This window comes from Callospermophilus lateralis, chromosome 4 (genome assembly GCF_048772815.1).
Source record: "Callospermophilus lateralis isolate mCalLat2 chromosome 4, mCalLat2.hap1, whole genome shotgun sequence".
Lineage (NCBI taxonomy): Eukaryota > Metazoa > Chordata > Mammalia > Rodentia > Sciuridae > Callospermophilus > Callospermophilus lateralis.
The window spans coordinates 70682978-70696750 of record NC_135308.1 but is presented as its reverse complement, the minus strand read 5'-3'; the positions used below and the strand labels follow the sequence as shown (position 1 = coordinate 70696750).

The following is a 13773-nucleotide window of genomic DNA, read 5'->3' as shown; positions in this document are numbered from 1 at the left end:
TCTCCCTTCTTCTGTGTCCCTCCAGGGGAGTGTCTTGTCACAGGCCAATCTCACTTCAAGAGCTTCGACAACAGGTACTTCACCTTCAGTGGGATCTGCCAGTACCTGCTGGCCCAGGACTGCCAGGATCACTCCTTCTCCATTGTCATAGAGACTGTGCAGGTGAGTTTGGCTGTGCTGACCTGCAAAGGAGGCAGTGAGGTGGCTGCAGAGCTACCGGGGTGAGGGGCGGCAGTTCCAGACTTCAGTTGGCTTCATTCACGGAAACCCAGCTATGCCTTGCTCTCTCACTGTTGGGAGCAGGCACCTGCCCTGCCAGCATCTACTCAGGGCCTGCTCAGTCCAGGCCCAGGAGAAGCATCCCCTTAGGTCTGCTCTGTGGCCCCCATGGCTGGATCTCTGCTGTTGGGTGCTGAGGAATGAGTGGGGCGGGGGCAAGGAGGGCCCCTCTCCTTTTCTGAGCTCCATGGTTTACATGCAGACTCTTTTGTAGGGAACAGAGCAAAGGGGAAGAGAAGTAGAGCTATCAAATTCCCCTGAGGACAGAGTCCCTGATTTTCTTGTATTAATTGGCCCAGGGACAAGAAGATGAACCAGAGGCCTATACTTCTTTGTATAAGACCAGGCCAGGATATTAAGGGGTGTGTGTAGGGGTCTGGGGTTAGGGCCTTCTTGCATGCTTCTGGGGGCCTCATTCACATACAATATTTTGTGAAGATGGAGGTGCCCAGGCTCTCTGAAGTTGAGGTGTTTCTCTGGTTAAATTGGTCCTGGGCTGGGTGCTAGACTGGCAGGGGTTGCAGTGAGGTCACCCTGAATCCCCTCTCGACAGTGTGCTGATGACCCTGATGCTGTTTGCACCCGCTCAGCCACTGTGAGGCTGCCCACCCTGCACAACAGTCTCGTGAAGCTGAAGCATGGAGGAGGAGTCTCCATGAATGGCCAGGATGTCCAGGTCCCCCTCCTTCAAGGTGGGCTCACTCCTCTACCAAGCCCCAGGCTGGCACAGCTTCTCCCATAGCACCCCTCCTCCTCAACATTCCTTCCTTCCTGGTGAGGGTCCATCTGTCTCTTCTCTGGGAATGTGATGGGGAGATATCTTTGGAGGACAGGGTGGATATTCTTGGCAGGCATCCTTGCAAGAAAGGAAGGCTTCCTGGAGGAGGGGAACTCAAAGAGAAAGCTGGCTGAACACCTGATAAGGGAGGAGATGATCTAGCCTGGGAGAGAGTACAGAGGGGTAAAGATGCCAAGAGGATTTTTGCCTTGACTTGAGCCAAAGGAACCGGTTGAGGCAGGGTGATTCTGGTTGTACTTTGGGATGGGAAAGGAGTGGAAGCTGACCACACCCCAAGAGGTTGGGGATGGCTGCTGAAGGGGTCAGACCAAAGATGCCAGGTGGGGGCAAAGCCATGTGACCCTCTGCCCTGGGAAAAGCCTTGCTGGTCAGTGTCTCCACCTAGTTTGCACAGTGCCTGTCAAAGCAAAATTTCTTTCACACAGCCTAACACCCAAACTTCACCCGCAAAGCGGCTCTCAGACCCTTTGTCCTCCATGACTCCTGGTCACGCTGTGGCCCACAATCCTAGCATTGCACGCAGTGGATGAACTTGGGCTAGTGAGTACACTGATGTCCATGTGTGTTCAGCTGTGTGTGTCTCTCCATGAGATGTTCCTCTGGGGCAAGGTAAAGGCTCCTGACTTGTCTCTACCTTCTCCTAGCAGTGATCACTGCTGTGTTCAGCTTTGCACACAGCATCACTCAGCCAGAGGGACTGAGTAATCCAGTTTGGAAGCCATATGCACAGGCAGAGAGGCCCAGGCATGCCCAGCGTGGGAGTTCAGTGGCAGATCTCCACTGGAAAAGAACCGGCCTATAGTTAAGAATGCAGGAGCCTCTTCTGCCCTCTTGTGGCATTGAGGGAAATTACAGGGAATTGCAGGGTATACAGGAGGTCCTTGGGGATCTTTGGGGAATCCTAATTGCCTCTGTCTACCCTTCCTCTGAGACCCCCTTAAGCCTCATGGACATCCCATCTGCTTTAACTCCTCTCTGGTGATTGCTATGGTCTTTATGAGACATCCCATCTCTCCCAACTTGCCTGCCTGCCACCCCACCACACTGTCCCTCCCCACCTCAGCCTGAATACTGTCTTGCTGGGCTCCAGGTGACCTCCGCATCCAGCACACTGTGATGACCTCTGTGCGCCTCAGCTATGGGGAGGACCTGCAGGTGGAGTGGGATGGCCGTGGGAAGCTGCTGGTGAAGGTAGGTCCCCTCTGGAGCCATTGCCTCCCGGGAGCCTGATCCTAACAAAGTACCCCTTGTGCTCTGGGCAGAATGGCTTTGTGTGGTGGGAGAAGAATTCCTTTCTCCTCAGGCCCTACACCCCCAGAGTGAGGAACAGGCCTCTCTTGTCTATGAGAAGCTGGTGTTTGTTTTCTGGACGCCCCCTATTGGCCTGACAGGTTCTCTCTTCTGGGGATCAGATGTCCCTGTGCTGGGCTATCTGGGCCCTGGTGGGGTTGGTGAGGGGGTGGATTTGCTGACCATTCTCCTAGCTGCAATGAGGCCTGGGAGGAGGGGGTGTCTTCCTGGGTGCTTACTGTAGCAGCAAGGGAAGAGCTGGGTTGGAACACAGCCAGGACCCCATGTCCTGTCCCCCTGGGGGAGAAAGCTGCCCCCAACCCCATCTGTGCAAGGCTACATAGGGGTCTGCCAGATTCCTCACTGAGTCACTGGGCCTCTGAATCTGTGGGCCACATCCTCTTTTTCTTAGGGGTCCCGGAATCACCTGGATGGTTATCCAGACTTTATGGAGTTTTGGAATGTGTTGTTTCTCTTGAAAAGCCCCTGGCAGGTGGGCAGCACTGGTATTACCACTGCTGTTTTATTAGGGGGACAAATGAGGTATAGGGAAATTGAGAGCCTGCCCCCAGTCCACACCACTCCATGGCAGAGCAAGGGCTTGCTCTCTGCCCAGTGTCTTCCCATTAGACCACTAGTTCTTGCTTTATGGTCTCAGAATGTTATTTCACTCTTAAAAATTATTTAAGGACCCCAAGATCTTCAATGAGGGTTGTATCTATTGGTGAGATTAGAAATTAGAGGCCTTTAGAACCTGTATTTATTAACATGTTTAAAATATAATACTGAAACTACTGCACATTAATATAAATACCCTTTTTTTTGCAGGGGGGAGATAACTGTTTCCCAATACAAAGCTAAGTAGTGAGAAGAATACCATTGCCATACATTGCTGTAAATATCTTTAATGAATGGTTTAATAGAAGACAGCTGGATTCTCATATCTACTTCTGCAATCAATCTCTTGTGATAAAGAGTGTCATGTAGCCTTTGGAAAATTCCACTGTGCACTTAGAATGAAAAGGGAAAAGGCGATAATGATGTCATGTTTTCATGAAAGTAGTTTCAGGCTTGCAGATCCCTTGAAAGGGCCTCAGAGACCTGCCCCCCCATGGGTCCCAAGACCACCCCTTTGAGAACTATCACACTAGGATTCTGGAGAGACTCCTCCTGTGTCCTTGGATCCCTGCTCCCCAGGATCCTTGGTATAATTCTGTGATGGACGTTGGAGGTGGAATCCTGTTTTCTCCCTTTTCAGGTGATCAGTTCTTTCTCTTGTCCTAGATCCCTTGAGAGAGTTTCATACTTAACTCTTTCTTTTTTCTTTTTATTTATAAAAAGTAACCTTGCAACCACAGACCACAGATCAGGAAGGATGGGCGATCCTCTTGTCAGACACCCACTTTCCAACTGGAGATAAAGATTCACCATTTCCGGAGCCAGAGGAACTTGCCCCAGTCTCTAGGTCATTTGGTTACAGAGCTCAGTTTCCTACAGAGCTTGGTCTCCGGGTCACTGTTGAGTCACTCCTCCTGCACCCGGGCTTCAAGGGGATGTTCCACATGAGCCGGTTCACTTTCCCAGCCCCCTCCCATGTGTCACAGCGGGTGCTCTTCACCCACGCAGTTTCTTCCCTCCATCAGCTGGTCCAGGACTTCTTGTCATGGGTGTCTGCCCACTTTCTCCTCAGCTTCCACTGTTCTTTGTTTTTCCTCTGAGAGAGCTAGATTCCTTTCCACAGGAATGGGGTCATTGGGGTGCTGTTGGAGCTTATAAGTTTAGCTTATAAGAAGAGGATTTGGTGAAGGTTCAGGACAGCATCAGATGACCCCCTGACCTGTGGACTGTTCTGTGGCTTTGGTATGATGCAGGAAAGGGGGTGTTTGTGGAGGGCAGGAGGTGAGAGCACAGGGTTAGCACCTGGGTTCAGGGACTGCTAGGTGGAGCTGCAGGCCTCCTGGGGAGAGGGGCCCTCTGATCCTCTGTTGAGACAGCAAGGCCCTGGCTACAGGGTCCAGTCCAGCTCCAGCAGAGTGCTGTGGAAAAGGTATCTGACAGTCTTCACTATGTCAGAACTGCCACCAGCACAAGTCTGTTTCAAACAGCAAGTGTCTTCTCAGAAGTGTCCTAGCCTGGACACTGTAGGCCTCTTAGCCAGGCACGGCCTGCCGTCCCTGGATGCATCCATGGTTCTAACCGTGGGCCATGCTGACCTCTGAGACAAGCCAAAGTCAGAATGGAGGTGGAATATTTTCAAGAGTTGCGGGACAATAGTGATGGTGGCCAGCGGAAGTGAACAAAGGGGATTTTGGGGAGCATGAGCTATTTGTCTAAGAAGCAGGAGGAAAGATGCTGAGAAGAGGGGAAGGGGATTCCCGGTTCATCACAATTTTGCTGCTCAGTTCCGGCCAGCCCTGACTGTTGGTATTGCCTTTCAGCAGGCGCTGGGAGAAGAACCCATCTGTGCACTGAGTTATTCATTAGTTCACCAATTCAATCATTCAACAAATATTTATTGAGCATCCACCAGCTGAATGTTTGTGTCCCCTACCAATTCATATGCTGAAATTCTAACACCCATGGCTGTGGGAGGGCTCTAAGTTGCCCTCATGAATGGAATTAATGCCTTGATAAAAGAATCCCCAGAGACCAACTTCTACCATGTGAGGCTACAGTAGAAGCCATCTCTGAACCAGGAAGAGGGGCCCTGAGCAGACACCGAATCTGCTGGTGCCTTGATCTTGGACTTCCCAGGATCCAAACTATCAGAAATAAGTGTGTTGTTTTAAGCCATCTGGTTTACAATTTGGTTTCAGCAGCCTGCACGGACTTAGACAGCATTCTGGATGCTGAGCGTACAGTGGGGAAACAGAGCAGGCACAGACCCTGGCCTCTTTTAGTTCACATTCTCCTGGGGGAAGCAGACAATCAACAACGCAAACAAGTAAATTAAATCATATATTAGAATAAATCCTGAGGAGATAAATAAAGCAGAGGAGGGGGAACAGGAAGTGCCAGGGTTGGGGGATTTAAATTTAAAGGCCTTGGTGCCCTAATGTGACACTAGATAGTTTTAAAGCAAACAAGGAGGGCATCCCTCTGTTTCCTTTCTTATTAAGGATATTTACTTGGGCATATTTTATAAGGGTGTATAATCTTTCACTGGATTGTTCATCTTGTACCTTGTTAAGTCAGGGCTAGCAGCCGGAAGGGCCTCCAAGAGATGACCACGGGGGTGGGGGTGGGTGGGGGCAGGCCTAGCTCATGAGGCTTCAGAACACAGGGAGGTCACAGGCCTTGTTAGTTATGGGGAGAGCTGGAGTCAGGACTCTTGGGTCCAACCCCTGCTCTATCTTTACACCAGGGTCCAGGTGTCCCCACCTGTCCTGGGCAAAAGGCAGGTTCCATTTCCCTAATTGTCCCTTGATGTGCCCTTTGGGTTCAGAGCTTTGTTCAGCTCTAATTGGACAATGAGTGATGTGCCGTTGGTTGGGTGTTTGAGTCCTGGTCCTCTCCTGGTCACCACACAGCACACTGCCCCAGTGTCCTTGCTGGACCTCACTTTCCCCAATTGCCATCCTGACAGCCCCCTTTGGCAGGGGGGGCTCTTCTTTTCAGTGATGCTCAGTGATGCCACCGAGAAAGGTGTTGCTACTGGTCATACAGTGTCAGCTGCAGAGGACTTAGACCACACCTGACTCAGCCTGCTTTGCCCACGGGTGACCAATGAAAGCATTCAGTGGACAGGTGTTGAGTTTGTACTTGATCTCAGGGGAATTGGGGCCACTGGCCTAGGCCATCTGGCAGGCGTGGACACCGAACACCTGGGGCTGGGCTCAACCTACTGACTCATCCCAGCTCTGCCACTATTCCTGTCACCCTGGGCAAGTCCCTTTCCCTTCCTGGCCCCAGTTTCTCCATTTTTAAGTGACTAGATAATCTTTAGAATCCCTTTTGGCTTGGTCCTTCTCTGACTAATGACTGAAGGACCAGGGTGGAAGTGGTAAATGTGCATTGCTGGTTGTTTGATTTATTTGTTTCTCCTACAGCCTAAGGCCTTGTTACCATTCGTATTTGTTTTTCATCTGGGGAAGATCAAAACCATCTTCCGGGTGAAACAAAGCGGTTGCTCGGTGGGCCACTGCTGCTTCAAGGTAGTCTGGCTTCTCCCCACAGCTGTCCCCACTCTATGCTGGGAAGACCTGTGGCTTGTGTGGGAATTACAATGGCAACAAGGGTGACGACTTCCTCACCCCCGCGGGCCTGGTGGAGCCCCTGGTGGTGGACTTCGGGAACGCCTGGAAGCTGCACGGGGACTGCCAGGACCTGCGGAAGCAGCACAGCGATCCCTGTAGCCTCAACCCGCGCCTGAGTACGTGAGCTGCAGCGCCCCAGCCCTCTGGCATTCCGGTGCATTAAATGGGACAGAGCACCCACCGTGGGCGTGGGGCGTGGGGAGCGGCAGTGCATGGAGCGAGGGGTTAGGGGCACCTTTATTTTTACTATCAGCATTTGATTATCTGCAACTGGCTCATTTATTCTTCAAAGCTTCTTTATTGAATGCCCTCCTTGAGCCAAAGCCTGAGAAAGAAAAGAATAGTACGTTTCCTGTCCCTGGATGTTCTGGGCTACAGGCGCGACAGCCACAGGAAATTAGACTTGAATTATTGTAAGATAAATGGACTAGGATGGCCACGTGCGGATTTGTCTGCAGCGGCAGTTGAGTCCTATAATAACATCCCCCTCTGACCCAAGCCATCGCTGACCACTTTCTTCTGTCAGTGGGTGGGTGTTCCAGAGCTGCGGTTTAATATGTATTTGAGCCAAATGTAATTAGGAAAGTAAATTGGCTGCAGAAGAAAAATTGCAATAAACTCCCAGAGCCAAGAGTTGTTTTTGCAGAATCTGCTGCTGACAGAGAAGTGGGTGTGGGGGATTCAGGGTTGGAGCCATTGCTCTTTTCTTGGGTATGGGGTGTCAGAGTCCCTGTGATTGAGACTCCGAGGGGAGTGGTTCAGGGCTGCGTTCATCTTGGGCTTGATCCACTCTCTTCACCACAGCCAGGTTCGCAGAGGAGGCCTGCTCTCTCCTGACGTCCTCCACGTTCGAGGCCTGCCACCACACAGTCAGCCCTCTGCCCTACCTGCAGAACTGCCGCTACGACGTCTGCTCCTGCTCCGACGGCAGGGATTGTCTGTGCAATGCTGTGGCCAACTACGCTGCGGCTTGTGCGCGGAGAGGCGTGCACATCGCATGGCGCAAGTCCAACTTCTGTGGTGGGTCCCTACCCTACCGTCTGCCTGCTGCACCCCTCCAGGCACACAACCCAAACCCTACCGACACCTGTGGTCTTGGTCCAATTGGTCTTTTCAAAGCACTTTCTCTGCATCATTTCACTTGGAAATGAGCCCAGCAGCATTTTGACAACCCTGGGATATGCAGATAGTTCTTTTCACTTCCACCTCCTGGCAGGATGTAGTGGTGGGGGGGCTAGCTCTTCCACACGGTGGGCTTATTCCAGCAGGGCAAGTTGGCGCTCCTACCTGGAGCCCTCCAAGCAGAGATCGCCTGTATCTGCTGCCACCTAGTGTTCATTACTGGTACGATCGGGTTGTGGAGTGAATAGGTCCCAGGTCCCAGTAGGTCCCAGCATTCCTGGAATCCGATGAAGGCGATGCCCGCTCACATAAATCCTTTGCTTATAACTTCTGGAAGCCATTGATGGACTCCTGGCAAAAATCTTTGGCACCGTATAAAATTACACAAAGTTGAATAGCATCATTGTCCTGCTGACTTTTACATCTCCTTCTGCACTGGTAGATTCCTGGCACCAAAGTTGGTCTCTGCTCCATGCATGTGGGCATCTAGAGTGGGAACACTTTTTTGTTGTCCTATTGCTCTGGGGACATTTGCTAAGTGCCCAGAGTGGTCAGGCCATAGCAATGATGTGGAACTTGAACCTTCTTTTTTGAGTTCTCCCTAGGAGGTGCCTATCACATTGTATAAAGGGCAGAGCAGATAAAGGGCAGGGACAACCAAGGAAGGCTTTCAGGAGGTTACAAAGGTGCTCTCTTGGAAGAGAATAGTTGGTAGAATAGTAGTACTGAGGTGTGAAAGTGAGGCAGACTTTCCATAAGCATAAGATAGAGTGGATTTTTAGGGAGAAGATGTGTTTGGTGTCTAAAATGAAGGGTGTCCTGACAGAAGCAGGAAAACAGGAGCTATGAGCAGTGATAAAGGGATTAATATCATGTATTTGAAGAGATGTTTAGGTGGGGGGTCTCTAGAAGTGTCAATATTTGGGGCCCATTGAGCCAACTCATGCTTCAAGTATAAGGAATCTCCTAACAAAGAGTAGAGTCAAAAGTAGGTATGAACAACAACAAAAAAAATCTACAAATGCATGCAGTGGAGCCCGCCCTGTCCCTCCAACCCTGGGATGTCACAGAGAATCTTAGGTTGGCAGCAGCAAGAGCGCAGCTGAAGCCTTCCTGGCTGCTTGCCTGTGACTTACCAGCTACATGACCTTGACTCTTTGCTAAAGCCTCTGAACTCCAGCTTCTGGATTAGAAATTTAGAAATTGGGGAAAGCAATGAGTCAAGGAGTATGCCTTGGGCCCACCAATATTAGAAATTATGCACAACCAGTAAGCTGCAGCCTCCCATGGCGTTCCTGTTGTAAGATATTCGCCCAGAATGCCAAGGGCCATTGGAAGCATTTGAAAAATCTCTCGCTGTTCTTTATCTCCACTGAAGAGAATAGGGGAAACGGACTGGCAGAGCCATGGCAGGGACTCAGGCTTGGGTACAGAATTTCCTGACTCTTGAGGTTTTATGATACTGGAGAAAGTGCTGGGTGGTGAGGAGGTAACTCTCTCTGGAGACATTCAAGGACGAGAGGTCTCTGTCTTGATGGGTGTATGTCACAAATGACCTTGAGTTGTTCCTCTGAGCCCAAAGGTGGTGGCCTCAACTCCTGGTTCTTGACTCCATCCTTTCTTGACCTAATGTCCCCTGGACCCACATCTCATTTTCCCTTCCTGGGAAATGAACAGAGCTCCCCAAACCACTGAGTCTCTCCATAGAAAGGAAGATGTCACACCAGTTGGGAACATTTATGGAGCAGGCACTTAAACATGTAGCTACGTCATGCTGTAAAGAGACACAGGAGCAACACAGTTTCCCCCTTGTAAATGGTCATGTTTCCTTTGGGAAGACGGGCTCCTTGAAGGTAAGGAACAAGGCTTACCTTCTATGCATCCCTGAGCCTCACACTGCCCCAGCATACAGTGGGTGCACAATACATGTCTTCTAAGCTGAAATATGCATTGCTTATTCTGGGGAAGAAGACTAAAGAAGAAATTAAATAAAGCCTGAAGCCAGGCTAGAGATGGTCTGTCAGAAGAGTTCCCAGCTCCAGCTTCTCTTTGATGGACGAAGAGTAGACTTACCCTTGTCACTGCAGACTCAGTGGGTTGAGAGGGATCGCTGTTCTGTCGGCCAGCACATCTCATCTTCCCCTCTCCTCCCTCTGCACATTCATCCAGTGGCTCAAACTCTCCACTCTGTCAGAGGAAAGTCAAGGTCTCAGTGATTAGAGGGCCCCCTCTCTTCCCAGCGACCTTCAAACACCAAGTCAAAGGCGGTGGCAGGAGGGAGGCTGCAGGGTCTCTCCAGAGGTTCGTGGCCAGTGGTGACTTCTACAGCTTCTGCAAGATGCTCCGCTTGTGGGCTTCTGCTGAAGAAATGAGAGGCAAGGATTCTAACAGTCCTAGGAAGATTTTGTCCCCAGAATGGGGCTTTCATTGCTTGTATTAGCAGCCAGTGAGCACGGGGAAGGCATTTTGGAAGGGTAAAAGGCACCCCACATCTCCCATGTCTGTCTTACCCTCCCAGCAAAGAATTGCATCCTCAGAGCGTTCCTTAGACTACCAGGACACACTGACCACAATGCAGGAGTGCCAGGCCTTTGGCTTGGATCTTTTTCTGGAATATTCCTCCCATCCTAAGCCTGATGAGCGGGGCCTGTGTTTCCCCAGCAATGTTATTAGTAATCATAACACTGAACACTTACTGTATGCCAACCATGCCTCTAAAGGTGTTGGTTTATTTAACTTTCACAAAGACCAGGGCAGATATTGTTATTATATTCCAGTGAACATAATGCCCAAGGTCATGTAGCTAACTAGTGGTGGAACTGGGGCTTCAACATGGGTATTTGGGGGTGCAAAGCCCATGCTGTCAGCTGCTTCAGCACTCTGCTCTATTTCTTTCTGGTTTTTGTCTCTTGTGTCATTTCTGTATTTGACCGAGGGGGCCGGGGCTGTGGGAAGGTGGGGGATGCCCACTTTCCTGGAGTAGGTATAAGAGTGTCTCTGTTCTTCATGACTTGCATGTTCCTCAGAGGGACTGTTTCCTTTTTAGAGTAGAATGATTCAGAGCATGACCTTCAGGGCTGTAGAGACCTCAAATCTTGCTTCTGCTTCTTCCTGGGAGGCATGATGTCAACAGTCCCTCAGCTCAAATCTTAGTTTTCTCACTTCTGGAAAGAGGGTGACAAGAGCTAACTCACCGAGTTAGCTGAAACCTCTGTGAAGAGCAGGGCACACAGTAGGTGCTCAACAAATGGTAGTCATTAATGTCATCACCATCACGGTGATGCTCATGCCTGTTACTCCCAGTTCTTTTAAATATTCAAATCCACCGGAATTTCTACCATGTCCTGGGCTTGGAGATCTCAGATGTGACTCAAACAATGCTCCCTCTGGTTAAGATGGGGAGAAACGTGTGCATTCATAACTATAATGCCCATTTGTGTGCCTGGAGGTATGCTTCTGTTCATCGTGGGAAAGGAAGGTGGTGATTACGCATATATCATCAGGGGTCCTGGCTGCAAGAGGTGGTACCCATGTCCTGGTCATCCTTCCTTCCTCTCCCTTCCCTTCCAGCGCTGCACTGCCCCGAGGGCCAGGTGTTCCTGCAGTGTGGGACACCCTGCAACCTGACCTGCCGCTCCCTCTCTTACCCCGATGAAGAATGTGATGAGGTCTGTCTGGAGGGCTGCTTCTGCCCCCCAGGGCTCTACCAGGATGAAAGGGGGAACTGTGTGCCCAAGGCACAGTGCCCCTGTTACTACGATGGTGAGATCTTCCAGCCTGCGGACATCTTCTCAGACCACCACACCATGTGGTAAGTGCAGGCAGCTGGGCTAGGGGATTGTGCTGCGCAGCGCCAGACAGGAAAATGGACCTGCAAGTCTTGTATTTTGTGGCTGAGTAAACTGAAGCGCAGGAAGGAAGTGACTTGTCCAGACTCACACAGCAAGTCAGAGGCAGAGCTGGGATTTTACCAAGGTCTTCTGATTTTCTTATTATGCAGAAAACTAGAAACTCAGACTATATCAGTAAGCAGTTTTGAACTTTATGGCCAACTATAACATGTCCCATTTCCATGCTCCAGGCCTCTGTTTTCCTCTTCTGAAATAGGAAATGGGAGATTTCTCTTTCTCTTCCCTTCAGCCCCCTTTCAGTGTTCTCAGGCTGAATGAAGCATTTGATGCAGAAGAAAATCTGCCATAGCAGTATTGCCTCATGGTGCATCACTGTCTTAATCCATTTTTATGTTGCTATAACAAAATACTCGAGACTGGGTACTTTATAAGAAAAAGAGATCCAAAGTTGTGCAGCTGCCTCTGATGAAGATCCCATGCTACATTTTAACATGGCAGATTTATCACATGGCTGGAGGAGTGTGTGAGTGGTGAGCAGAGGGCACAGAAGAGAGCAAACATGGAGTGGCTTAATTTTTTTTAGATGTTAATGGGTCTTTATTTTGTTCATCTATTTATATATGGTTTTGAGAATCAAACCCAGTGCCTCACACATGCTAGGTAAGCATTCTATCACTGAGCCACAACCCCAGTTCCTGTGTGGCTTAATTTTTAACCATTCTCTTGGTAACTAATCGAGTCCCTCTTGATATAACTAACTTCTGCAAGATGGGCATTAATCCCTTTGAGGGTGGTGCCTCCATGCAGTTCTTCCCAATCTCTAGATTTTATTTCTTATGGTTCCCACCAGCCCTCAACACTGTGACACTGGAGACAAAGCTTCCAGCATAAGCATTTTTTTGGGGGGTGGGGAGAGCTAGGGGGAAACTACATCCAAGCCATACCATAGCTATCCTGGTTGAAATCATGTACATCCTTCATGCACATGCAGAGGACTAGGGGGTCATCATGCTTGCTTCTCACAGTTCTTTGCCCAGCCTGCCCTGACAGTCAGTTTCAACCAGGCTGATGAGATCACCGAAGAATTTTGCCATAGAACATTTATAGGGCAAACATTTATCTGTTACCTGTTTTGTCCCAGGTTCTGGCTAAGAATTGGTGATCTAAACATGAGCCAGACTCAGTGTGGTCTCCAAAGAAGCTGACTGTCTACTAGGGAAGACCAGCTAAAATGCCCCGATTATGGAAAATTTCAGAAAGACACAAAAGCAGAGAAAACAATATAAGAAGCTTTAACATATGCATCCTTAGTTTCAATGATTATCTTATTTATTGCCTCCTCTCCCTTACAGCTGGAAAAGTTTAAATAAAACCTCAGATATCATATCATTTTATTTGTAAATAATTTAATGTGTATTTCTAACAGAAAAACACTTATTATAAACATAAAGATAACCATAGTACCATTACTAATCCAAACATTAACAATAGTTTCTTAACAACATCTAATAATCAGTCCATATTCACTTTCTCCTAATTCTCTCAAACTTTGTATAACTGGTTCTTTCAAATCTAGATTCAAAGCCTGCATATTGCATCACATATGAATCTTTTTCCCATCACTTCAGTGATATTAATTTGCAGACCTTGCCAGCTTCATGTACCCAAAGCATATTGTTTATACTTCTATTGAAACAGTGATTAGTATTGAACTATAGTCCTGTATTTCAGGAAAATGTGTTGGGCCTCACCCCTGGACCATGACTGCCTAAGAGTAGAGGCCATACCTTCAGCTCTAATCCCCCAGTACCTAACACAGTTCTGGTTTGAGTTGCAGTAACCTTGACTTTTGGTAGACTTGTCATCTAAGAGATATAAAAAGCCCTACTCATTCAGAAAGGGGAATATTAATTCCATTTGGGGGGAATTGGGCAAGACTCCATGAAGGAGGTAGCTTTTGACCTGGAGGAGGATTGCCATGGTGGGGGTGGGGTGGGATGATGGGTGGAGGGTGGTTTTAGAGGAAGCAGAGGACTAGGGACACGGCACACAAGGAGTGTTCACAATCACCAAGGTGACTCCTCTAGTGGGAACACGGGTTGCATGAAGGGGAGTATTAGCCAGCTTTCCATTACTGTAATAAATACCAGAGACAAGTCAACTTAAAAGAGGAAAG

At 49.2% G+C, this 13773-nt stretch overlaps 1 protein-coding gene across 1 annotated transcript in view; it reads left to right on the top strand.

Annotated features, from left to right (window-relative positions):
• The window catches only part of Vwf (von Willebrand factor), a 154531-nt gene that overhangs the window by 44776 nt on the left and 95982 nt on the right, over positions 1–13773 (top strand). The window contains exons 11-16 of the mRNA XM_076854040.1: positions 26–162; positions 833–971; positions 2169–2269; positions 6545–6740; positions 7429–7644; positions 11317–11557. Coding sequence (XP_076710155.1) covers positions 26–162; positions 833–971; positions 2169–2269; positions 6545–6740; positions 7429–7644; positions 11317–11557 — 1030 coding nt within the window. The remainder of the gene's footprint in view (positions 1–25; positions 163–832; positions 972–2168; positions 2270–6544; positions 6741–7428; positions 7645–11316; positions 11558–13773) is intronic.